This window comes from Ursus arctos, unplaced genomic scaffold (assembly GCF_023065955.2).
Source record: "Ursus arctos isolate Adak ecotype North America unplaced genomic scaffold, UrsArc2.0 scaffold_2, whole genome shotgun sequence".
NCBI lineage: Eukaryota > Metazoa > Chordata > Mammalia > Carnivora > Ursidae > Ursus > Ursus arctos.
The window spans coordinates 75,139,209-75,163,459 of record NW_026622874.1 but is presented as its reverse complement, the minus strand read 5'-3'; the positions used below and the strand labels follow the sequence as shown (position 1 = coordinate 75,163,459).

General features: G+C 52.2%; 1 protein-coding gene across 2 annotated transcripts in view; it reads right to left on the bottom strand.

The window, feature by feature from the left end:
• SNX29 (sorting nexin 29) overlaps nucleotides 1-24,251 on the bottom strand; it is a 511,081-nt gene that overhangs the window by 387,716 nt on the left and 99,114 nt on the right. For both annotated transcript variants that reach the window (XR_006411828.3, XM_026520303.4), the window contains exons 12-13: nucleotides 5,042-5,105; nucleotides 2,836-2,964 (exon numbers count right to left, since the gene is read on the bottom strand). Coding sequence is in view for 1 of the 2 variants with exons in the window: in XM_026520303.4 (XP_026376088.1) it covers nucleotides 2,836-2,964; nucleotides 5,042-5,105 (193 nt within the window). In the remaining variant the exon portion in view is untranslated. The remainder of the gene's footprint in view (nucleotides 1-2,835; nucleotides 2,965-5,041; nucleotides 5,106-24,251) is intronic.

Here is a 24,251-nt window from a genome sequence, read left to right as displayed (position 1 = left end):
ACACACTGAGTATTCCAATACTTACGGCAAAAATGATTTCACGTTTTAGGGTCTGAAATCGCCTAGCATTTAATTCTTTCTGCACCATTGCCATGAAATTTTAGGTTTTGATGAGATAAGGTTTCTTGGTAATATGATTATTGTACTAAAGAAAAAGGATAATGATAGTTAACATTTATTGAGCACTTACGAAGCACATTTACTGAGCTGACACACGGTCTCTCATTTTATCCTGCAACAACAGTGAGGTCCAAGGTTTTCTTATCCTCATCTGACATAAGGAAACTAAGTCACTTGCTCAGCTCACACAACTCAGCAGCAGCAAAGCCGTGACTGAGCCCGCACAGTCCGATGCCGGCACCCGTGCCACTGACCACTAGGCTGAACCACCTGCATTGGGACACCTGTCACCTGAACTCAAGTAGATGTGAGAACCGAGCAGCCCCAGGGCACGCACACAGGCCTCACTTCCGGCCTGAGACCCTTCCTGGGCCCCATCGTCAACATACCTCAGGCTCACAAGCAACTGTCCACGCAGGTCCACCATCTGGCAGCACGGACAGCACTACTTCCGTGGCCAGGGGCAAGACGAAAGTTCCAACAACTGGCACAGGAACTCTCTGGAACAGGTCAGCCGTTGGGCGGATTCAAAATGTACACATCCAACAGTTCCATTTGCTTACTTCCTGTTCTCTCCTGCTCAACTACGTGCCGTTTCATACATGTTCCTTCTATCTACAGCCTGCAAACCTTCAGGCACCTTCCACTCCTAGCGACCCACGGTTCAAATGGAGACATTTCAGATCATAAAAACTGCTTAATAAATTAATTTTTTCTATACCATTCATGGGCTAAAATTCTCCTCAGAATCATCATGTACTAAAACACACTTACTACAAAATACACTAAACCACTTCTATCCAGAGCCTCATGTCCTTTCAAATACGGCTCTCATTTTGTCCTTTCTGGTGCAGAAGATCATCTACTTTCTAAACGAAGAAATGCGCACTTGCTCACGTTCAGCAATCACCCAGAAACCCAACCTGCAGAGAAGGGAGCAGGGACTCAAGGCTAAGCAGCCTCCTAGCACGATCCCAAAAGGACGGAGAACAACAATCTGTCTGTGACCCAGAACCAGAGTCCTGCAGACTTCAGCCTCTATCGTAAGCACAAACAGTCCTACCACAGAACCCTGGCGTGGCCAGACCGAACGGTGGTCCAGTGGAAAAGACACCAGGGACTGTACTTATCATTGTCACTCAACTGTCTGACATTCTTGAGAGGGCTTTTCTGAGTATGAAGCAAGCAGAGAAATTCTAATGGAAACTAGATATGGGATCATTGCATCAACGTTTGATTACATGTACATAACAATTCCAGCAGTGCCACGCCCACCCCCAGGCAGCGCCAGGGCGGACGGCTGCTGTGAATGCCGGAGCTCCGGACTTCCCTACAGACCGACAAGGCCGTGACTCCCGGGGTTTAAGTTTGTTTGTTTGTTTTTTTCTTTCTAGAGAGAGAGCACACACGAGCAGGTAGAGTAGCACAGGGAGAGAATCTCGAACAGACTCCCCACTGAGCACGGAGCCCAACACAGGGCTTGATCTCACAACCCAGAGATCGTGACTGGAGCCAAAATCAAGAGTCGGCCGCTTAACTGAGCCACCCAGGAGCCCCTCCTGGTCTTATTTCAAAGAAGCTTTAAAAAACCACCCATAAACTGCTTATCTTACCTAAAACAGGAAAAAAACTCGAACTCTAATAATGTCCAGCAAATTGAAATTACTCTCATGTGGTTCATTAGCTCAATGAAATGCCCCATCCAGGCATGTTAAAGCCATGAACACGAAATCCAAGTGCTTCAGAGAAGCAGACGAAGAAACGACAGGCTATAGATTTTAAGTGCAGCACATAAAAATGTTTGCTTGTGAACAAATTAAGGAAAATCCACATTTTCATGAGACCTGAGATTTTTAGTTTCCTTTAACAAGATACAAACTAAATCACAGGAAAGGAAATAATATGGCTCTCTAGTAAGAACAGGCTGAACTGTATTCTTCGTTAGGAAGGTGCGGATGGAAACCGTTTCGCCACGGCCACTTTTCGCCTGTGATGTTACCAGGGACCCAGAAGCGGGGCCCGACCCTGCGGGCATGGCTGGACAGAAGCAGGCCTTCTCACCCACGGCTGCGGGATGCACCTTAGCTCAGCGTCTAAGGTTGGGGGCGGGGGGAGCGGGCAGAGGAGGTGTTGACCTCTACCCACCTCAGAAAACTACTGCACTTTGACTCAGCAATTCTACTTCCAGGAATTTTTCCAATGAACTTAGGAGAAAAAAGTGATGAACGCAAACGTGGCATCGTTACAAACCACATTCTCAGCAGGTGATCCCAAACCACCTCCAACGCCCAGCTGCCGGCACACTGGCCGAACCAACTCCAGGGCAGACGACAAGCGATCACGAGCTATTAGAGGGCAGCCCACAGACACCAGGACAGACCATCTCCACGCTGCCGGGGGGGGGGGGGGGGGGGTGCAGTACATGACCATTTTTCACGAAGGTCGAAGGAAGGGAGGGGAGGGAGGTGAAGGAGCAGCTCTGGAACGGCTGGCACTGCCCGCCTCCAGGGGGACTGCATCGTTTACCCGTGTGTACATTTTGTATTTCGAGCCATATGTATACATATTATTCAATAAGTTAAATTAAACTCTCAAAAGCATAGATTTCCACTGGCTTCTGTTGTTGTTTAGAAGTGCCAGTGAAGGGTACGCTTGGGGTCTGCACTAAGCCCTCCCCACCCCCTGCCCGTGTGTCAGGCCCACGGCTCCCCGTACCTCGCCAGCGCCTGGACCTTCAGGACATGCCGCTCCTCCTGCTCGGCCACCTTCTTTTTCAGGCTGTCGACCTCCTGCCGCAGCGCCGCTGAGTGCTCCATCTCCCCGTCCAGCAGGTTCCGCAAAGACCTGGGCAGAGGGGCCACCTGTTCAGACACCGCTCGTGGAGCCCACCACGCCATACACAAGGATTCGTCTAAGTCCTCCTGCCTTCATTTTCCACGAGGGTCCGTATCAACCCGCATTCCCGTCTATCTCATGTAAGGGGATTCACACGGATACCGACGTCTGCTCAAGAGCCTCAGAGTAAGAAGGAGCACGTGGCCCAGGCTCTGTGCCCCCCCCCCCCCGTTAGCCTGTGGGCAGCGTCAGCCACTGGCAAACAAGGAGCTGAGAGACCTCCAGGCAAGCCCCTTTCAAGGCATCCCCCCGCAAGGGGCAGCGCATGAGAGGAGACCATTTTGTCGCAGCCACACTGAAGAAGAGACTGAACCAGGGCAGGGATGCCAGGACAGGCCACCAGGGTCCTGTGAGCAGTAACAGCGGAATATGGACAGAGGCCTCCTCTCCTTTCCCCTTCTACCATCAAAACACACCATCATCCTGTCCTGGCATCTCCAGGTGCCACAAGCAGACAGTGTTTTACAGCCTTATCTGGTCTCATGCTGCAGGGATCCTGCTCAGTATTATGTCTGGGAGTTAACCCTCCAAAATACATTCACTGGTCATCCTCGGTCTTGACAAGCAGACAAGACGGCAGCTCTTCCTCAAGAAGTGAGCCAAACATGGTTCTGACTTCCCGTTCACCTCACTGGACCTCAAATGGCTTTTTCTAGAGAACATTTACTGAGTTTGGGGCACGTACATCCCAAATCCAGTGTACAAGTGCCAGCTGACATCAGGACAGAGGGAGAAGTGTGACTGTGAACTTGGCAGACACCCCCCCCACCCCGCCCCATCACTCACTCAAGTCAGAGGCCCATGTCCCTTTAGAGCTTTGAAAAAACTCCCTTCTTGAGGCCTGGAACCCCAACACAAACATGGTGTGATTTTTTACCCCCGTGGGTTAGGAGAAACTGACAGACAGTGACTACTGTTCTTCCTACGGCTGCTACCAAGACAACAGCTCCAGTGGAGAAAGGACAAAGAATCCTATGTTGTCTACAAGCCCTGCATTTAAAGTTTATTTTAGTTTGAAAATTGTGCTGTCTCAAGATTTCTTTTTTAAAAAAATTATCTCTTGTTTTAGAAATCATGCTTGTTTGCTTTTACATATTTCCATAAAGGATGAGGAAGAAGCTTGTCAAACACGGCCCAAACTAAGCTTTCAAAAGGACAGTCATGATTGCCTGTCCCCATGGACACTTAGTTCCTGCTCGGAGTAGAGCAAGAAAGCAACGTGAATGCACATACACAGGCACGTGTGCGCACGTCCCCTAACCCCCAGGGAGGCAGGACAATCGGGCTCACAAAGCCTAGCCTACAACCGCAGGCAAATCCCTCCACCAACTGCCCTAGCCAGTCGGGAAGCTCACATTCAAGGCAGCCAGCTGGGAGCAGCATAGCTAACTACTAACGGGGCGGGGATCTACCATTGTTTTCAACAGGCGACCCGAAACAAATAAAGCCTTCCACCCGCTATCTGCAACTGGGCTGCTTCTGAACAAGCCAAAAAGAAGCCAAATGTCATCTTGCTCTAGGTATCCCTGATTTGAGAAAACTAAGTATTTGAGTGCTTGGAACATAGTAAGATAGGCCCTCAAATGGAAGGTTACTCCAAACGCTGCTTTTGGCGGGGAGAGGGATGGGGGTCAGAGGAAGATAGCTAACAGGTGGGGGGGGGGCCTTTGTGAGGTGGTGAAAACATTCTAGAAGTGGACCCTGGTGATGGCTGCACACGTCTGCCAACACTGAACCGTACCCTTTAAATGGGTCAATTATATAACTTGCGAATTGTTTCTCAAAGTGCCTTTCTAAAAACAGCTGTTTGAGAATATTGGTTTACCAAATTCTTAGTTGGGGTTCTAAGGCAGAGCCGTGACTGGGAGGCTTTCAATCCCTGCCACCGCTCAAGAGGTACACCCCACACCAGACGACATCACTGGTCACAGTCCTGCCAAAGCAAAATTCCTTCCCCTGTGAGACTCTCCGTCCCAGAGGTGGAACGTCCAACAGACTACTCCTAAGCCTGAAAAAATCAGGGTACCTGTTCTCTTCTTCCAGCTCGTCCTTCCTGTTCATCATGGCCACAATGGCTTGACGCAGTTCACCTAACGGAAGAAAGAAAGTCGAGATGAATCGGCAGATCCCGCCTGAGTCATCGTCCCCTCACCAAGCTGGATTATGTGCTATTTAGGGCAAGCTGTCTAGACAAGTTCCCTTTTCCCTTTCAAAATTAACTCCAGGGCAGTCTCCAAGACCCCACGGGCGCGGCTCATCACTTACTAGCCACACGAAACAGGAGGGCCGGGCAGAGTGAGGAGCGTGGAGGGCTTTCCTCAGGCAGCACACTCCACTGCTATGGAAAACACACAGCCTTGCGGCTTCTACACGCTTTTCCAAGCCCCCACTACTGGACAACATCTGCTTCGAACAATGATCTGTTCCCAGTTACCGCTGTTTATCAACAGATGAGAGAGCCGATCAAGTGGCATTTAGCTCCAGGTAGACATAGAAATACTTACCCAAGTTTCCTAAGAGATGTGGTTTTCCTACACGGACTTCTATCGTTCACATATGGGGTGGGGCCTCTCCAATGCACAGTCCCTTGTTGCTTATCGGAGCTACTCTTCAACTCAGGAAAGCATTCAGTGATAGGAAGGCACGTTTCTCAATAGGCATCCAACTTCCCTATCTGCATCAAACTTAACTGTTTTCACACTGCATCCACCTATTCAAGACACCTACCATACCACGCAGATCTCGAGACCGGTTTTGCTCCCCACCCTACCTCCCAACAAACCCTGTGAAATTCTGTTTCCATCTCAGGATTGGCTGCTAGAAAGCTCACAGCCAAAATGACCCGCCTGTGAGTGCACGGAGCCATGTGGCAACCATGAAACACCGTTTTACGGGCGTGCAAACGAGCTCAAGGAGATTAAATGCCAACAGCGCTAGAATCTGAATCTAAATCTCCCAATTCTCACCTCTGCATTGGACCCCAGGAAACAGTAACGTCTACCAGTCGCATGCAGAGATGGAGGAATTTGGATTTCACGGACACCTCACAAGGACATTCATCCATCTTACAGAGGAAGAGCACATCCGGACAGGTGAAGTCACACAACCGCACACCTTTCATGTCAGAGCCAAGATCAGAACTGAGTTCTCAGACTCCTGGGTGACGCTGCCATGAAGACCCATGGCCCTGGAAGAAGGCAGGAGGGCCAGGGCGGAGACCTAACTCACACGTGCGCTAAGTCCAAAAACAAAGGGTATCCAGGTAACGAGGCCACAACCAGAACCGCAGGGGCACAGGTCCTGGCACATTGTTCTAAGACCAGAGTCACAAAGGATCCTTGCAATCTTTCCCAACATTTGAAAATTTAGTAGGGAAAAAAAAAAAAAAAAAAAGGAAAAGGAAAGGAAAAGCATTTCCACAAAAGATGCTGAAAAGGTAAGAGCAAGGGTGGGGGCAGGGCCAAGGAGGAAGGAAGTTGTTAGGTAGAGTTCGCAGGCCTTACAAGCCAACAGGGCCCAAGCCGGCCCGCAGCCCCTGGGAGACAGGAACCAGCACGTGAAGCAGACACAGCCGCAGAGCGTGTGCCTGCCTCAGCCAAGCTCTGCGGACACCTACTGAGCACCTCCTGAGTACAAGGTACCTTCCCAAGAAGGGAGCCAGGCTCCCAACTTAAGGAAGGTCTTTAAAGGACTATTTCTTAAGAGCACAATACACGTTCACATAGGCCTATTATGAAACAGGGTCTATGGGACTCTGCTTCTGAACTTGACCAGTTAAACAGGGTCCTGGCTCTCAGGCTCAAACCAGTGTCTCTGCTTCTATGAGCCTTTCCCTCGGATCCAAGAGGCAAAAACAGCACCCACCTTCGCAACTCCCTGGGGAGCCAGAAGGTTCAGAGGAGCAAGGGGATGGGAGGGCACTGTGGTAAGGCACTGCCTCTTACACCCTGCAGCCAATAACTTACAAAACTCAGCATGTAAAACTTTAACTGAAAAATGCGGGGGGAGAAAAGAAAGCCACACGCAAACAACCCAGTCATTTGTTCCAGGACACCACAGCCATGGGGGGGGTGGGCAGACAGGATAAGATCTAGGTGGCCTTTCTCTTCAAGAAGCCCAGCACAGGGGCGCCTGGGTGGCTCACAAGGTTAAGTGTCTGCCTTCGGCTCAGGTCATGATTCCGGGGTCCTGGGACCAAGACCCATACTGGGCTCCCAGCTCAACAGGGAGACTGCTTTTCCCCTTGCTTGTGCTTTCTGTCTCTCTTTCTCTCTCAAATGAATAAATAAAATCTTTTAAAAAGGAGAAGCCCAGGGGCGCCGGGGTGGCGCAGTCGTTGGGCGTCTACCTTCGGCTCAGGGCGTGATCCCGGCGTTATGGGATCGAGTCCCGCATCGGGCTCCTCTGCTATGAGCCTGCTTCTTCCTCTCCCACTCCCCCTGCTTGTGTTCCCTCTCTCTCGCTGGCTGTCTCTGTGTCACATAAATAAATAAAATCTTTAAAAAAAAAAAAAAAAAAAGGAGAAGCCCAGCACCAGTAGCCAGCAGTCATGGACTGTGGACACAAACCCAGAAATTGCTCCTGTCCTCCAAGGACTGCTTGCATCCCGAGTTTTCCTACAAAGCTACCTTCCCACTGGGGTTCTCTACTGGTCCAAACTTCTTACAGGGATGGAAGAAAAGGTATGCGTTTGCAGTGAGTTGCCAGGATGCTGGATGAGGTGAAACTTTCTTCTTCAACTATTTTTTAAAGCAGTTTTGAAGGTACAGGTTTCCGTGCACCCCCTGCCCCCCACACAGGCACAGCCTCCCCCACCATTGCCATCCCCACCACAGCAGGACATTTGTCGGGACTGAGGAGCCTACACTGATGCCCTGGAACCACCCAAAGTTCACATCAGGGTTTGCTCTTGGCATTGTACAGTCTAGGAGTTTGGAACATTGTACTGACCTGTGTCCACTATTACAATATCACACAACATAGTCCTGCTGCCCACCCATGTCCCCTGTGCACCACCTGTTTATCCTCCCTCCCCCGACCCCTAGTGCGATCTCCTGGGAATCGGAGAAACCACACTCCATCCGCGAGCCTTCTGTGCGGGGGCAGCAGCACACCCGCGTGTCTACTTCACATCCATGAACCACCCGCCCTGGATCTAAGCAGCAGGACAGCTCTACAGGGCGCCCCCACCGCCACAGCGCTCAGCACGGGGTGCCCTGGACTGCTCAGTCCCCCCCACCCCCTCTCTGCCAAGCTTCTGCAGGAGGGAGCACGTCACCACCCACACACACGAGCCTTATGACACGTTTGTGTCATGCCCCCTCCTGGGGTCACCAGGCATCGCCAGCCCCTTTGCCTGGCCTCAACTGCAGAGACAGCAGCCTCTTACCAGAGGCCTTCCTGAGAGACTCTCCGGAATGTTTTTAACTGCACTATTTTGACGCTATCCACATGTTGTTGGAACCTGTCTTTTCTCATGCTCACGCCCAACTTCCAGTCTGATAAAACCCTACTCCTTTATTCAGGCCCAGATGAAAAGGCATGTCATCCAGGAAGCCCTCCGTGATTTCCCCACCCCTCAACAATTTGCAGAATGTACAATAATTAACCACCTGTCTCTTACAATTGGCTTACAACTCCTTAAAGATGCACAACAGGTTATGCACGTTGGGTCCCCAGAAGTCCAGCACGTTGGGTGCTTGGTCAAGTTTCACGGACAATGACAATTCACACCCAACTGCAATACCATGGAAACGAACAACAGTAACAGCTGCCATGTGATGCCCATTTTTTATGTGCAAACTACCAGCACCTGACAAGTCTTGTTTCAATTTTCACAACCACATCATGAGGACTCTCCATACAGAGCAGAAACCCACACTGGGAAAAGGCCATAAGGTCTGAAGTCTCCTTCCACACCCTAAGGCCAACGAGCGTGGAAAAGGCGTTTGGCAGGACCAAGAGCTGGAGAGATGTCGCTTTAGTGGGAGCTGGGAGGGGCAAGGGGGTCAGGTGCGGGTTCCAGCAGCTTCCACTCTGATGACAGAGGCAGGATCCGCGAAGAGCTGCTATCAACAGGCTCCTGGGCTGGGCAGATCTGACTTCAAACCCCAGCTCAGCCACTTATTGCCTGGTAACCTCAAGCGGGCTTCCACCTTTGCCAAAATACAAAGCGGTGATAATGCCACATCCCTTGCAGAATGATTCACGAGTCAACTGGAGTTCCCAGCCTGGAGACACACTGCCGCAAACGCAGAGTAGTTGTTCTGCGTCCTGATTTTTAAAACACAGGACCTGGGTTCAAATTCTGACTCTGCAGCTCGGTGACTCTGGGCAAGTTACCCACCCTCTCTGAGCATCAACTCCCTTCTCTACAAAATGGGATCTCAAGAGTCCTTAGTTCAAACAAGCGTCGTAGGGATTCAATATGTAATGTGTAATATGTAAATGAGGTGCTTAGAAAACGCCCAGCACATAATAAACACTCCACATGTTACCTATCCCTGTAGTTAGTGGCCTCCCCTTCAACAGCAGGGGACAGCAAGATGGGGACGAGGTAGCGCTGACTACCCAAGTAGAAGTCGGCTCAGTCAAGCACGTTTTCAGGAGTTAGGAGATTTTATGAAGTTCCTGTGTACCTCAACTTTGGGAAATAACTTTTTTAAAATGGCCTAAGCCCTAGAGCAGCAGACCAGATAATAGAATTTTCTGAAGTGTCCAACAAGATCACCATGGGCAAAGTGGGAAATCAGACCCAGAGAATGACGTGTCACTTGAAGGAGACGGAATGTCTGTGTTCTGGGGGCACGGCATGAAGGGGTCCCAGGTACTGCCCCTGAGACTTTGCAGCTCAAAACTGCATATTCCATGGGGGAAAGACAACCTGGAGGAAGCAGCAGTCCCCAGAAAGTCCCAGAAAACACGAATGCTCTTCCGGCCAAGAGCCACAGCAGCTGGAATGAGAGAGCTCGGCTACAGGCTCATCTTGAGGGCACCCCGACCACACTACCCAGGAGCCACCCATGAAACACAGTGTGACGACCAAGGCTGAGCTCACCATCCCCTGACATGGGGAAACAGAAGGAAAAATAAGGCTGTCAGATCCCCCCGGCCTTCCCCACACCACCATCACAGCACATTCAAGGTCACCAAGAAAAAGGGAAAAGTCCAGCTATGCACGAACACTCAGGACAGCGTTTCATACGCATTCACCTTGCTGACTTCTCGGGCAGCAAAGCCAGTGGGTAACACTGGGGTTGGTTTTCACAGATCACATAAATAGGGTATTTCTCCAAGCACCAGTGACACACGCCGGCAGAAGCACTCCCTAACTTGTAATTTTCTCTCCTCTCCCCGGCACCGCACATCCCATTACTGGTTTAGTCTCTATCATTGTGGTTTTCTTCCTCTTTATTACCTGCCACAACACACGTTTCAAGTGGCAAAGGAGCTGCCTCTCTGTGCTGCGGCCTCCACACACCCCAGGCTGAAGGCAGAGGACCATCCACCTCGAAATCAGTTCCTTGGCTTCAGAGAAACGACAAGCAAATCCGGCCAAGTACACAGAAGAATGTTCACTTTAACCATAAGAAATTGATCTGGGATAAAGAGCAGCATTTCGAATCACAGTGGAAAGGATGAATTCGTCCATAAATGTTGCCATTTTGGGACCCAGAAACAAGACTTACATCCCTGCTTCTGTCATGGACCCAAACAAATTTCAAATGAAATTATTTAAATGTGAAGTGCAACCATAAAACACTAGAAATATGTGAACAAACATTAACGCCATCTTGCAGCAGAGGCCTTAACATGAAAACAAACAGGTCCATGAACGAAATTATATTTTGTTTGTTTTCAACTTCTGCCCATAGAGGGCCCATCTAACAAAAAACTGATCCACTATGGAAACTTGACCCTGTTCAGGGAAGCCAACACAGTAAGAAAAAAAAAAAAAAACACAGGTTTCCCTCATCAAATCCCAGACCCCTCAAGTCTCCCTTCTGGGACCCCGGGCAGGAGGGGAACGCTGCCTCAGACCCCACAAATCCCTCCCCACCTCTTCAGAGATCTCCTCGGCTTTGCCGCTGGTCCCTCCAGCTGTCCCTATTCAGCCTCCTGCCCTTGATCTTCTCTGTCTGCCTTCAGTGGTTCCCCAGGGGCGGCTACATCTACACCCAGGGCTCAACCACCGCCTGCGCCCCATGGATGCCCAAAGCTCCAGCCCACATGCACCTCAGCCCCTGGGTGCTTCACACCCTGCCTGTCTCCTGCACGCCTCCATGCTTCGTCTGCCATAGAGCAGACCCACTCCCCTTCTCTCATGCCTCTGGGTGTTGGCACAGGCTGTCCTGAGGGACTCAGAGCCTCCTTCAGGTTTCGGCCAGGGATCACCTCTTCTGTGAGGCCCTCCCCCACTGGCAGGGGCAGTCAAGGAGCCAGGAGGCCGGCCCAGTCTTACTGGTGACCCTCCTCAGGACTCTGCCCTATAAGCCTCCAGCTGCAGCCAGGGAGACATTTGGTGGCTGGTTGCCTCAAACTGAGCCAATCAGAGGGAATTCTCCAGAAGTTTGGGATGGGCCAGTCTCTCACTAGATATAAAGGATGGCTGGGGGGGGGGGGATGTTGAAGCAAATGCATCTGGCCAAGAACAAACGGTTCTAAGTTGCTCCACCAAGATCCATGTGCTGAAAGCTGAGCGGAGGAGAGCTGGCCAGGCCGGGGACAAAGGAGCTAACAGACACAGGGGCAGAAGTCCGCCAGAGAGAGGAGCCAGTAAAACCCCTCCAGGCAAACCCAGTGCAGAGAAAATGCGGACTTTTGCAAAGGGGCTGGTGTCTGAAGTGTCAAACATGAGAACCCTGCTGCCTGACACTGGGGCAAAGCCACAGAGAACCCCAAGCTCTAAGAAGAAGCCCTATTGCCTTGGTGAACTTACCAATGGCTGACTTGGTCTTTAAGTGCACGAATGTAGTAGCCAAGACCACGGAGAGTGACTTGCAGAGACCACATAGCCACAGGAATAACACGGGCGTGGATGAATGGCCGACCCAGCTCCTGCCTGACTCTGCCCCCTCCCAGCACCCAGGGCCTTAAGAGCCCCTACTATCCCGCCCTCGTGTCTCAAACCTCAGCCATCCCAAGTCCTCACAGCCAATCAAGCCACCAAAACCCCCCTTTCCCTAAGGCCCCATCATACCTTATCGATACCACCATGAAAGCACCAAAGCCCCCACACAGCCCAGAACAGGGAAGGGTGGCCAGAGGTAGGGGGCCCCTACCTGCCCTAGCCTCTGTCCACAGTACACCCAAGACCTTAAGAATGAGTGAAGGGTAGGATGAATTAATGAGCAACTGATCCCCACTGCTAAAGTCTGCTCATCTCCAGGAACTGAGAGTGGAATGGGCAGGCAGAAACATCAACTGTGCTTAATAATAAGTTCAGTGCCTCCCCAGAAAACACTAACCACTGCATTCACAGCTGTAATTTCCTGCCCCAGGGACGGGGATTCAGGCTCAAACAAGATTTTTCCAATGGGTCTTGGGAATGGAAGGGAGGGTACAGATTCTTCTATCACCACCAGGACCCAAAACTGGACCCTTCTCCTCTTCCCCGGCACATGAATCCACCCACGGGAACCCCAGACTTCAAACAGATAGGCAGAGCAGGGACCAATATGGATGCAGACACACACTACAGAGAACACCCTTCACACAGGGATGATGGGGGTCAGAGGCTGCTATGTGTAGTACCGGGGCAGGCACCGCGGCGGGAGGGGGCGCGCCTGCCCATGCTCAGCCACCGAAGGGAGGGATGATCTTAAGATTAACTGTGAAAGAGGAGTTAAAGATCATTTTAAGGGGGAGAAAACTCACAGCCTAGGATAACTAGACGCAGACAATCGGGACGTACGGGTGCACGCGCGCTCTCACATATACATAGATCTATATAATAGCGCTTTGCCTATATATAGCAAGGCCTCCCAAAGACCTCAAAGAGCCTTTACAAATGCTCCCCTGGGGCCCATACTCAGTTATATTTAAAGAGAGAGCTCACGAGGGCACAGGCACAGAAATAAATAATATGCTTCTACGGCTATATACTTAACCTACACCGTCATTTTTCAAACTTAACTTACTGCTTTTTATATCTTTTTCTGCCTACCCACTCCCGCTCATCTCCAGGAGAAAGGATAAACTATATCGAGCTCCTCTAACTTCCATAATCCATCCGGCCCTTGTTGCCTTTTGTTCTGTTTCCGGCCTCCCCCTCTCCCCTGCCAACCCAGGGTTTCTACTTTGTAATTCGTTAAGATGGGGGGGGGGCGGGGGGTGTCAGTGTCCCCAGACACATTGCCAGTGCTACGAGGACCAGCAGCGACCCTGCAGCATTTCCTGTGTGCCCAGCCGGGAAAGAGCACGGTCTATCCACAGTCCCCGTGAATTTTCGCCACCTCTAGAGAAACAAGGCCTATTATACCAATTCTATGAATGGGGAAACGAAGGCCCAAAAAAAAAAAAAAAAAAAAAAAAAAAGACACCTGCCGCAGGCCACAGAGCCGGAAGTCAATCAGACAAGGCCCGATCCTGGTCAGCCTTCCTGAGAAACCTGTCCCCAACCTGCACCGGCAGCACCAGGCTGAGCTGGCCCCCGAGAGGGGGCACACTCAAGCCTCAAGCCCCCAGCATATGGCCTCCACTCCCCCAACCTCTGCCTACAAAAAAAAAGAAAAAGAAAAGAAAAAACAGGTGGGGGTGTGTGGAGATTTTAAAGATTTTATTTGGTTATTTGACAGAGAGAGAGAGACAGCCAGCAAGAGAGGGAACACAAGCAGGGGGAGCAGGAAAGGAAGAAGCAGGCTTCCTGCCAAGCAGGGAGTCCGATGCGGGGCTCGATCCCAGGACCCTGGGAACTCGCCCTGAGCCGAAGGCAGACGCTTAACGACTGAGCCACCCAAGAGCCCCTCCACCCCCCACCCTTAACACTGTTTCTACATAATCTAGAAAAAAGAAAAGGTTTGAGGAACCCGTAGGAACAAAATGAGAAATACAATCACAAGGGAAAGAAAAATACCTTACAACAATGATCAAGTTCTGTATCTTTATCACCTTCTCCATGTGAAATGTGAGGCTGGGGGCTGGGGGCGGGGGTCTCATTTGTGCACGCACGTGCGTACACACACACACACACACACACACTCATGCACAGTCTATTTACAGTGACTTTAATACAAACTTTAAGACAAGCGTCCCCAAAGCAAACGCAGACTGGGCCCCCAAGTAACGGCAGTGAACACAGTGAAGTCCTCACAGGGGTGTGGGGCCAGCTGCAAGAAGGGAGAACACGGCCCACAAAGGCAGCAGCCCCGGCCTCCAGACCACCGTCCCAGGCTACCACCCAGTTCTGATTTGTCAAGAGAAGCCGGCAACCACATTTTTACGTACATCTGATTTGAAACGCAGTTGACAAGGTTCTCCTCAAGCAGGCCCAACACACCGCAGCTACGGGTCCCCCCACTCTGAGGCCCCCACCCCGAAGCTGGAGCTCCTGATCGCCATCAGCTTGCAAAGAGCGGAAGTAGGGCACGCCAGTAGAGCCATATGGTTAAAATTTTAAAAATAAAATAAAAAAGGTCTCCTAGAGAATGTCAGAAGTATGGAGTTGGAAGGGGGCAGAAGCAGAGACCGAGCACCCGAGGAAACTCCCCAGGAACCTCAAAATGATGGACTTGGGAACCAGCAAGGGTCCCGGTGCCCCCCACCCTGCCCCACTCAGCAATCCCGTGAGAAGACAGCACCGGAGCACACACCAACGGTCACATTAGGAGCAACTCGGTGGATGGGGAGGGAAGGGTGTCTTAAGAAAAAACAAGTGGAAAGGTAGGAACTCATTAAGTCAAGAACAGTCTGTACGTTTATTCTCCAAAGTTAAAAAAGAAAAAGGCATCAGCACAGCATTTAGCTTTCAAGAGGTATGCTGCCTTAAGAACTAACAACGGTTTTAAAGGTTGCTTCAAGGAGAAGAAATAGAACCGAGGGACGTATCTGGCAAGAAAGAAGACTGGAGGGGTGGGCATAGTCATGGCTTTTTTTTTTTTTTTTTTTTTAATCAAGTACTCAGGTCAAACTCCCATAACACGAAACCAATATTAAAGTGACCCGTTCATCTGCGCCCAGCACACACAGTGTCGCACAGCCAGCACCCTCCTCACCCTGTGAGACCCTTCCGCCCCTCCAAAGTAAAACCCCGCACCCGAGCAGTGGTTACCCCCACACTGCCCCCTCCCCCAGGCAACCGCTCAGCTGCTTTCTGGCTCTAGGCAATTTCCTCTCCCAGACAGTCCCCACGTCCAATCCTCCAACAGGTGACCTTCTGGTCCTGGTTTGTTTTGCCTGGGAGGTTTCCGAGGTCCACCCACATCGGAGCATGTATCGGCCCCCCTTCCTTTTCAGGGCCGCACGACCTTCCGTGGTAGGGATAAAGCACATATGGTTCACCGGCTCGTCCTGTGATGGAGATGGGGGCTGCTTCTACCCTAGGAGACGGTCACAGAGTTGCATCAACGTTCATGTACACGTATCCATTAGAGTCTCCACTGTCAACTCTTCGGGGTAGACACCTGGGGGTGGAACTGTGGGGTCACAGGGTAATTCCACTGCACTTGTTGGAGAACTGCCACCCATTTTCCTACAGTGAGGCTGTGGAGTGGTTTACACTCACCGCATCTCACAGAAGAGTTCACATGTGTGTGGTCGACAGCCAGGCCCTTGCCACCCAGCATGGTCAATTCTTATTATTTCTTTCATCATTATTCACGGCCCAAAGATTTTAGAACAGGAAATCGCTACAAAATCCAGTTCAAAAATAGAGCCCGGAGAAGGAGACAGGCAGTGGAGACGGAAGGCGCAGCAGCTGCTCACCTAAGCGGGATTGACTGCAGGGGGCGGCAGGCGCTTCTTGTCACCGTTGCACATGGAGCCTGTGCTCCCGTCTGCTGCACAGGCAGCAGTACTCACGGGCTGGAGTATCTTATCAAGGAAGGCCCAGGGAGAAACACACAGTAGAAACCAGTCCAGTGCCCGGCGTTAAGGTGAAGAGTAGAACGCAGGTCTTAATTAGATGGTGCAGGATAGATGCGAAGCTAGGCAAGGCAGGGCCTACCTGCTCTTCACTGCCCCACAGCTAGATTAGTAGGCGTCCATAAGGAGACGGTACGTTCCGCCAAGGTGCTCGCACCGGCATTGAGAACATGGGCCATCCTACTGCTACGCCAGTGGGATTCCACTTACTTACCCACCCACCCTGTGCTGTGCAGTTGAGCCCAGCAAGAACTCATCTGAGGCTCTTTGGACAGAGCAAGTCCTCTCCCGCTGGACCCCACCCCTGCCTGAGGTTTTACTGGCCTGACTCCTGAAGCCACACAGGTCTGCAAGCCCTGGGTAAACGGAGAAACCACGCTCTTCCTCTGCGGTGGTGGAGAACACAGTACCTACCATAGAAAGAGATCTGACCACCAGGAACACAACGCTGGTCGCACGGCACCCTCCCCACTACAGAGACACCGCTGCCAGAATTCTCTGCTCCCACAAGGTCACAAACATGTAGAAATCAGAAGTAGACCCGCCCTGGAAAATGGTCTCTTGGGAGTGACCCAGATCCAGTCAATATCCATGACATTCACATGCCACCTTAAGTCAAGAGACAAGAGGACACCCCCACCCTGTTCTGTCCAGCGCAGCTTTTTTTATGGGTCCAAGAGCTTTGCCCTGGCCCTAAATCTTGGGTGTGGACAGAGAATAAAGTCTCTGCTGAGAGAGGCGGCTTCCTGGCTTCAGCCCCTGGTAAAAGCAAAGCCTCCCTCCCCAGACCTCACTCTGCAGGGCCTGGACCTAGCAGAGCCTAGCAGGGCAAGGGAGCACCCACACGGTCAGAGAAGATGGCCTCGGCCACGCTAGGACAGAGCAGATGACAGCAGGTATGAGGAGGGTAATGGTCACCAGCCTGGCTAGGCTGCACGCTGGAACCACCTAGGAAGATATTAAAAACCAACAAAAAACACACATGCGCACACGCACACAGAGCAATGCTCCGACTGCACCACAGGACCGGCCAGCCCAGCATCTGCAGGGCCGGGATCCAGGCATCAGTGTCCGTGTGAAGCTCCTCAGCTCACCGTGCAGCCAAGGCTGGGCAGCAGGAGATCCCCAGTTGACGATGCCTCAGCACAGCGGCAAGGGCACATGCCAAACCTTCTAAAACTCCCACTGGGGGCCAGCCACTGTCCAGAGAACTCAGCAGACATTACCTCAGTTGAGCTCCCCAACAAGCCCCTAAGTGGTTACCGTTCCTATTTTTCAGGTGAGCCAACAAAGTCTCAGAAGTTAAATAACCTGCTCGAGGTCACACAGTTAGGAAACTAGCAAGCCTGGTAGGCTGGGAGCCTGTGTTCCCATCTCAATCACTAGGCTGCAGAGCCAGATGGGGAGGGCTTGGTCCTTTGTCCTGCAAGATCACCACGGTTTCTCTGGGGGAAGACTGTGGGAGCTTTCCCCCTTGGAGGAAAGGTGACAGATACATGCACCCCAACACTCACACAAGCCCTATTAACCACTCCAGCTTGCTCTCAGATGTTCATGTTGGGGCTAGAACATTAAAGGGGACACAGCACCCCCAGAGGCAGCTTGGAGTTTCAGAGTGACTGGGAGCAAGCCAAAAAAACAACAGCAGACACAGAGGAGACAGGGCCCCAGCTTCTAGCCTTCTCCTGCACGTGGCAATTTTTCATCTGCTAACCTTGCAGGGAAGGTCAAGGCTTGGCCATATTCAAGGAATCAATGAGTCCCTTAGTTCATGGGGTTGATGGGGTCATCCCCCATTTTACAGGTAGAAAAACCAAGCATGGCTCTGCCAGTAATAGCGGCTAGCAAAATGCATGCCTCCTCATACCAGACATTGGGTGAAACGCTGCAGAAATGGTCTCACTAAGCCGTCTGAACAGTCTCCTGAAGTAGGTTCTAGAATCAAACCCATTTTATCAATAAGGAAACAGACACAGACCAGAACCCAGGCCACCTGACAAGGAGACCCACAACCACAACTACTATGTGACACCTACGGTCTCCCCAACTCCACGGTGGATCTCCAAAAGAGGCAGGGCTCCATACCAACTATACGATACATCTACACACACACACACCCTCCAGAAAAGGTCAACATTCCTGATTTTCAGACGCAAAACCTCAGAAGCTTCTAGGCAAAGTGGGCTGGGCCAGAGGTTGGGGACACGCTTTGCCCACCTCTTTCCCATTACTCCTCTAGCAAGAGGAAGAGGGAGGCCTGACCACCTGCTCCCGGGCTTCCAGTGCCATCTAAATGCAAGGGTGCCACCGGGGAGAAGGAGAGAAGGAGAGAAGGAACACTCCCTTACACTTGACTGAAGCTGGTTCCTAGCACCTGCGACCAAAGGAGTCCCCACAGCTGCAATCTGGGACCTACAGTGAGTTGGCACTGGAGTCAAAGTGGCCAGCAAGCCGGGAGACACAAGGGATGACAGAAGGATGTAAGCAAAGATGGGAGATAGGACAAGGAACACATAAGGATTCCAGGTCCTTGGCTGGTTCAGCTTAAGGGCAAGGTGTTTTAGGCGTTTCATGGCCACTCAGCGTCTATGAAACGAGCTGTTTGGACAAGCTGGTCCTCTAGAAGCCTCCTAGCTCTGCGAGGGTGGGATTCTTCAGGAACAGCAGAGGGGCCTTTCTAGTTTCTGCCTCCTACCAGCAGACAGAGCATTGGGCAACCCCGTCATCTGCTCCTCTCTGCCGGCTAGCTGCGTTTGGCTGGACCGCCCCATGCAAACAGCATCCACGGGCCCTGGACCAGTCTGCAGCACCCGGTCTGCCATGGCCCCGAGGGCGGCCACACCAACATCTGCTGCAATTGGCCTCACGCACAGCAGAGTGGCAGGGTTAACTGACGGCAAGGAAGATTAATTGCATGTGAAATTCCCATAAATAATTAAGACATCAGCTGCACAGCTTCTTTCCGCCCTCAGGCTGTGATATCCCATGTATGGCCAATTCTCAGATCCACACACATAATCTGCAATTAATTAGAAGCACACAGCTACAGAGGACATAGGCCAATCTCACACCAGACGGAGTCCAGCGGCTCTCTGCTGTCCTGCTCTGCACTTTGACACTTTGAGGTCTGGTCCACAGAACACGAGCTCCGAGTCGCCAGGTCCCAGCTGCACCACTTACTTCCTGTGCAGCTGTATTTCACCCACCCAGACTCAGTTTCCCCACCTCTGAAGGGAGGTGCTTGACGGGAGAGCAGACCGGAGGCGCTCTGTGAATGCAGGATGGGAGACTCCTGGCTGGCTAAGCAGCTGCCCCAAGCCGCCTCCTCAGCCACGGACAGCAGGGAAGGGAAGCACAGCCATGCTCCCAAGTCTTACAGTTACGGCAAGGAAGGCCCAAAAAGGTAGAGGGACAAGAGACGCTCAGAACACAGGAGGCCAACGAGCAATGGCTATCGTTAGACCCTCCCCCTCCCCGACACTGCACACACCACATTGTCCGGAGTACCACGTCTTTCCAGGGCTGCTGCTGCCACGAAGCGGCCCTCCCAAGGCTCTGAAGACGCCTGAGAAGGGGCGATCTCTAACAGCAGGCAGAATACAGGAAGGGAGTCACAGATCAAGCTGCCCCCTCCCTGCCCCGGGGCAGGTAACAGAGACACCAACGAGCTAAGAGCAGGAGGACTTGCAGGCCCAGCTAGACCGGAAGAAGAGCACAGGTGGACACTGAACAATCAGAGGCCTCGAACATTCGTGCATTGAGCGCTCTCGCACTCCTGGTTCCCCTTTACACCCTCTCCAGCATGAAGCCTTGTGGACTCCACAATATGAAGCCAATTCCTCACCTTGGGGCAGCCTGAGGACCCCCCCCCCCCCCGCCGCCCCGCTCAAGGGGGAGCTCTGTATGAGTGGAAATCAAGCCTATCCTCCCTGAATGTCCAGCCTCGCACAGCGCCTGACAGCCTTCCCTGCAGCTGGAGGGGACCATGCAGCTCAGTCCCGGTCACCAAGACAGAAAGGCAAGTCTACAGGGCGGGGAGGGGGGTGGGGGGAGGTGCTTTTATTTTCCAAGAAATAGGGGCTACCCTTACTCCCTTGCTTCCTGCTTGAAACTGGGTCCGGTATCCAGAACAGAAGCAACCGGCTTGCAAACACAGGGCAACAGTAGCATGAAAATGAACAGCTAAAGAAGTTTGGGGCAGCTTCCGTGTCCTGGCTGTTATAAATAATGCTGCAATCAACAGAGGGGTGCGTGTATTTTTTTCCCCAATTAAGGTCTTTATTTTCTCTGCATAAATACCCAGTAGTGGAATTAGATCACGTGGTATTTAATTTTTTGAGGAACCTCCATACCATTTTCCCCAGTGCTGCACCAATTTGCATGTTGAATTTAAGAAATAAAAGAGAAAGACGAAAACAGACTCTCGGATACAGAGAACTGGTGGGGCAGGGGAAAAACAGATAAAGGGGATTGGAAGTACAATCATCACAAGGAGCACTGAGAAATGGGTGAATATTATACACCTGAAACTAATAAAACACTATTACACTTACATGACAGTAAGTAAAGAAGTTGGGGCGGAAAGAACTGAGAGCCTGAACCATGCCAGCAACCACCGACCTCCCGACCGTCTGTTCTAAAAAGGAAATAAGCTTGCTTACAGAGGTGAGAGGGGCACTGAGAACCCACCTCCCCACACTCCCACCTGCGGGCCCACCTGGAGCTCTGCAAGGACACAAGCCGTCTCAGCCTCTGTAGTTCTCTCTGGGATCAGCCCCACCCGGAGCCCAAGTCCTGCTCAGAACCGAGTTAGTGGTGCTCTCGGGGCCTTCCAGTCGCTGGATGGGACAACGGGGATCGCACTACTTAGGCCACAGGTTGGCCGTGGGGACTAAGGGAGATGAAATACTTGGTAGGATGGGAATATTATTCATACATAGTAGGTTCTGAACAGGACATCATGAGGTCCCTGGGAGACAGTGCGACACAGCCAAAAAAAAAAAAAAATTCCAGCTTGGGGGTCAGAAGAGCTTAGATCAGTCAGCGGCTCTTTTCCTTGGGTGAGAGATTTAACCTCTCAACCCATTTCCTCACCTGTAAAATAGTGAGAGCAGGACTCCTCTCCTGCAACCATTACGGGGATTAAAGAAGATGGTTGGAAAACACCAGGAGGCAGAAGAAACTGAAGGCAAACCCCTCCCACACCTATTCATGCCCCCCACTCTGCCCTGGGGCAGAATCACCCCACATCAAATCCTCTAAAGAAAGTGAGAGGAGACACCACCACCTTCCCTGGGGGCAGCTAAATCTGGGCAGCCAAGTTTCCTTTGGCTCCCTTCCCCGTCAGAGACAGAGCAGGAAGAGGAAGGAAAAAAGCAACGCACGGAGCAGACAGGCAGAGAACCTCCTCCTGGCAGAAACAGTCCCCCAGACTCAGCAAGGGATTTTGCATCTAAGATAAAATGCAGCCCCAGAGAACGCTCTGCCTTCTTTCACTCTGCCTTCTTTCACGCTGGATCCCGTCCCCAGGGATGAGGGAGCAGAAGGCTGGCTGAGGACAAAGCATAAGCTGACACCCTGCAACCTCCCCCAGCCCCCCACTCCTGGGTGGGACATGTGTGACATTCTTCCAGGGATTTCCCAACTATCTTCATGTTAATACCTTGCTAGGGAGAAAACCACCTTGACAGTGGCAAGACCTCTGGTATCTTGTAGGTTGGTCCTCTTTGGTTCTTTTGAAACCTCCATTTTTCCAGTGCCTGGGTGGCTCAGCCATTAAGCGTCTGCCTGCAGCTCGGGTTATGATTCCAGGGTCCTGGGATTGAGCCCCACAACGGGCTCCCTGCTCAGCGGGAAACCTGCTTCTCTCACTGCCCCTGCTTGTGTTCCCTCTCTGTCAAATACATAAAAATCTTAAAAAAAAAAAAAAAAAAAAAAAGACTCCCTTTTCCTTCCCCCAACTCCCAAGTATATAATTAGCCACTCTTCGAGACCCTGATGCAGCAGCTCTTCCTGGCCATGGGTCCTGTCCCTGTGCTTTAATAAACCACCATTTTGCTCCAAAGACATCTCAAGAATTCTTTCTTGGTCATCGGCTCCAGACCTCACCCCACCGAACCTCACCTATATTCCAAAACCCCATCACCCAAGACCTAAAAAGCCGAAGAGGAAGGCCCGCCTACTCTCAGAGGGTGCAACCCCCTCCCCAGAGGCCCTCAGGGAGAGAACATGAGGACCACTGCCTCCATCATCTATTTCCTCCAGGGGCTGAACGACACTCTCAGACCGCAGCTCCCTTCCGTGTGAACCCGAGTATGGGCATTCTTCGTATCGGCAGTTAAAATGCTGAGCCCATCCATTACTCACAAGGATTCCTGCAGTGAGACGCCACACCGCCAGCAAAGAAACCCAAAGAACAGAAAAGGACGCACCACAGAAGCCAATAGAGCACTCAGGCCACAGACCACAAGCCCAGCGTCCTTCGTCCTCCCCTTCCGGCTTAAGAATGCAGGAGGAAGGGACCAGGTGCTGTGAATGACCCAAAGGCACGAGGCAGGGAGCAGGTGTTAATGAGTGACCCGAGGGCATGAAGCAGCTGCCTCACTAACCCCAGCTGAACAGCACCCTGGGGCAGGGCTGCCCCCCCCCCATGCACACACCCAGGCCCCGGGGATGCTGCCCCCAGCACACACCAGGCCCTGGGGCTGGCCCGAGGCCCATGACGAGCACCACACAGCACTGAGCTGCACCCTGAGCCCAAATCCAGGCTTTTTCCAACCACCAGCCAACAGTTCCCAAAACCTTGGGAAGGGAGGGGAGCCAAGTAGAAGAGACCCCTGTGTTCACGGCCTCCACCCGCCCCACACACCCGGACCTACTCCAGGAGGGGCAGCCCCTCGGGGACCAGATGGCCCCAAGTTCTCTCACTGGGCAGCTCACAACACCCCACACCTGGTCCGGCACCCACCCCTCCCGAAACCCTTCACTCATCATTCATTCACCAGTCATTCCCAAGCCCCGCTATGTGCCACCCATGACACTAGCTGGAGTGGGGGAGGGTCCCCCTCACAGAGCTTCAGACCTGCGGGGGAGACAGACACTAAACAGGCCCAGAAGGAAATCATCACAGAGAGGCTGGGGAGGGAAAGAACAGCAAGGAGAAATATTCCGAGGAAAAGCAAGGCGATGAATGAAAGGCGACTGGGGGCAGGGCCATCGGAGTCCAGCCAAGCACGCACTCCGCAGGGTTGAAGAACCGGCTGGAGAGCAACAGGCACAGAACGTGGGACAAAGGGGCAAGGTTACAGGCCCTGACAGGAATCTGGATTTTGCCGCAAGTACAGAAAAAGGCCCTGCAAGGTTCAGAGGGGGAAGTGAGAGAAGGGTCTGGACATGCCCGTGTCCCATCTGCCCAGAGAAACCACCATCTTGAAAAGAGGATGAGGGTGTGTGGTCTGTCTTTCTAGGAGTCCCTGTGCACGTCCCATTTTACTAAAACCCTGGGCCCCTAGAGAAAACACCAGCTTGTGTTAATCGTCGGCTTCCTAGGCCGCCAGCCTGTCTTAAAGGGGCTGGAGCCTCAAACTTTAGAGAGGGGGCTGACGGGCCTGCCCGACAGCAGAGCCGTGGCCTGTGGACACCAGGGCCTCCTCTGAAGCAACAGCGGTCAACTCCTGCTGCACATTTTTAAAAGCCATGCTGGGAGCCCAGTTCCTAAGCCTTCTGGAAACCAGGGGTGTGTTAAGCAGCCCAACCCCTCACACGGGGTCCCTCAGGGAAACGCCCTCCTGTCCTGGTCACTGGGCCGGCAGGCACTGAACGCTGCCTCTGTGTGACTCACGGCCAGTGGTCTGGGGCCGCTGTGCAAAGCCCACTCATCTGGAGAAATCTGTGCCAAGTTCCACCTTAGGAGCTGAAAAATTAGTCTTTACTGAAACTAATGCTCAGACAGCAGGACGGGCAACAAGAGACATGGGGGGGGCTTGCTGCTGGACCCACTGGGACTGGCTGAGCTCAAGTGGCCAGTAACACCGCCACCTCCCACCTGCTGCAGGAACTGCTGCGGGGACGCCCCCAAGCAGGGATGGGGCAAGACGGCCATCTGAGACCAGCTGGAGATACGAGCTGCAGCTCTGAGAAAGCTCCCACCCAGCTCA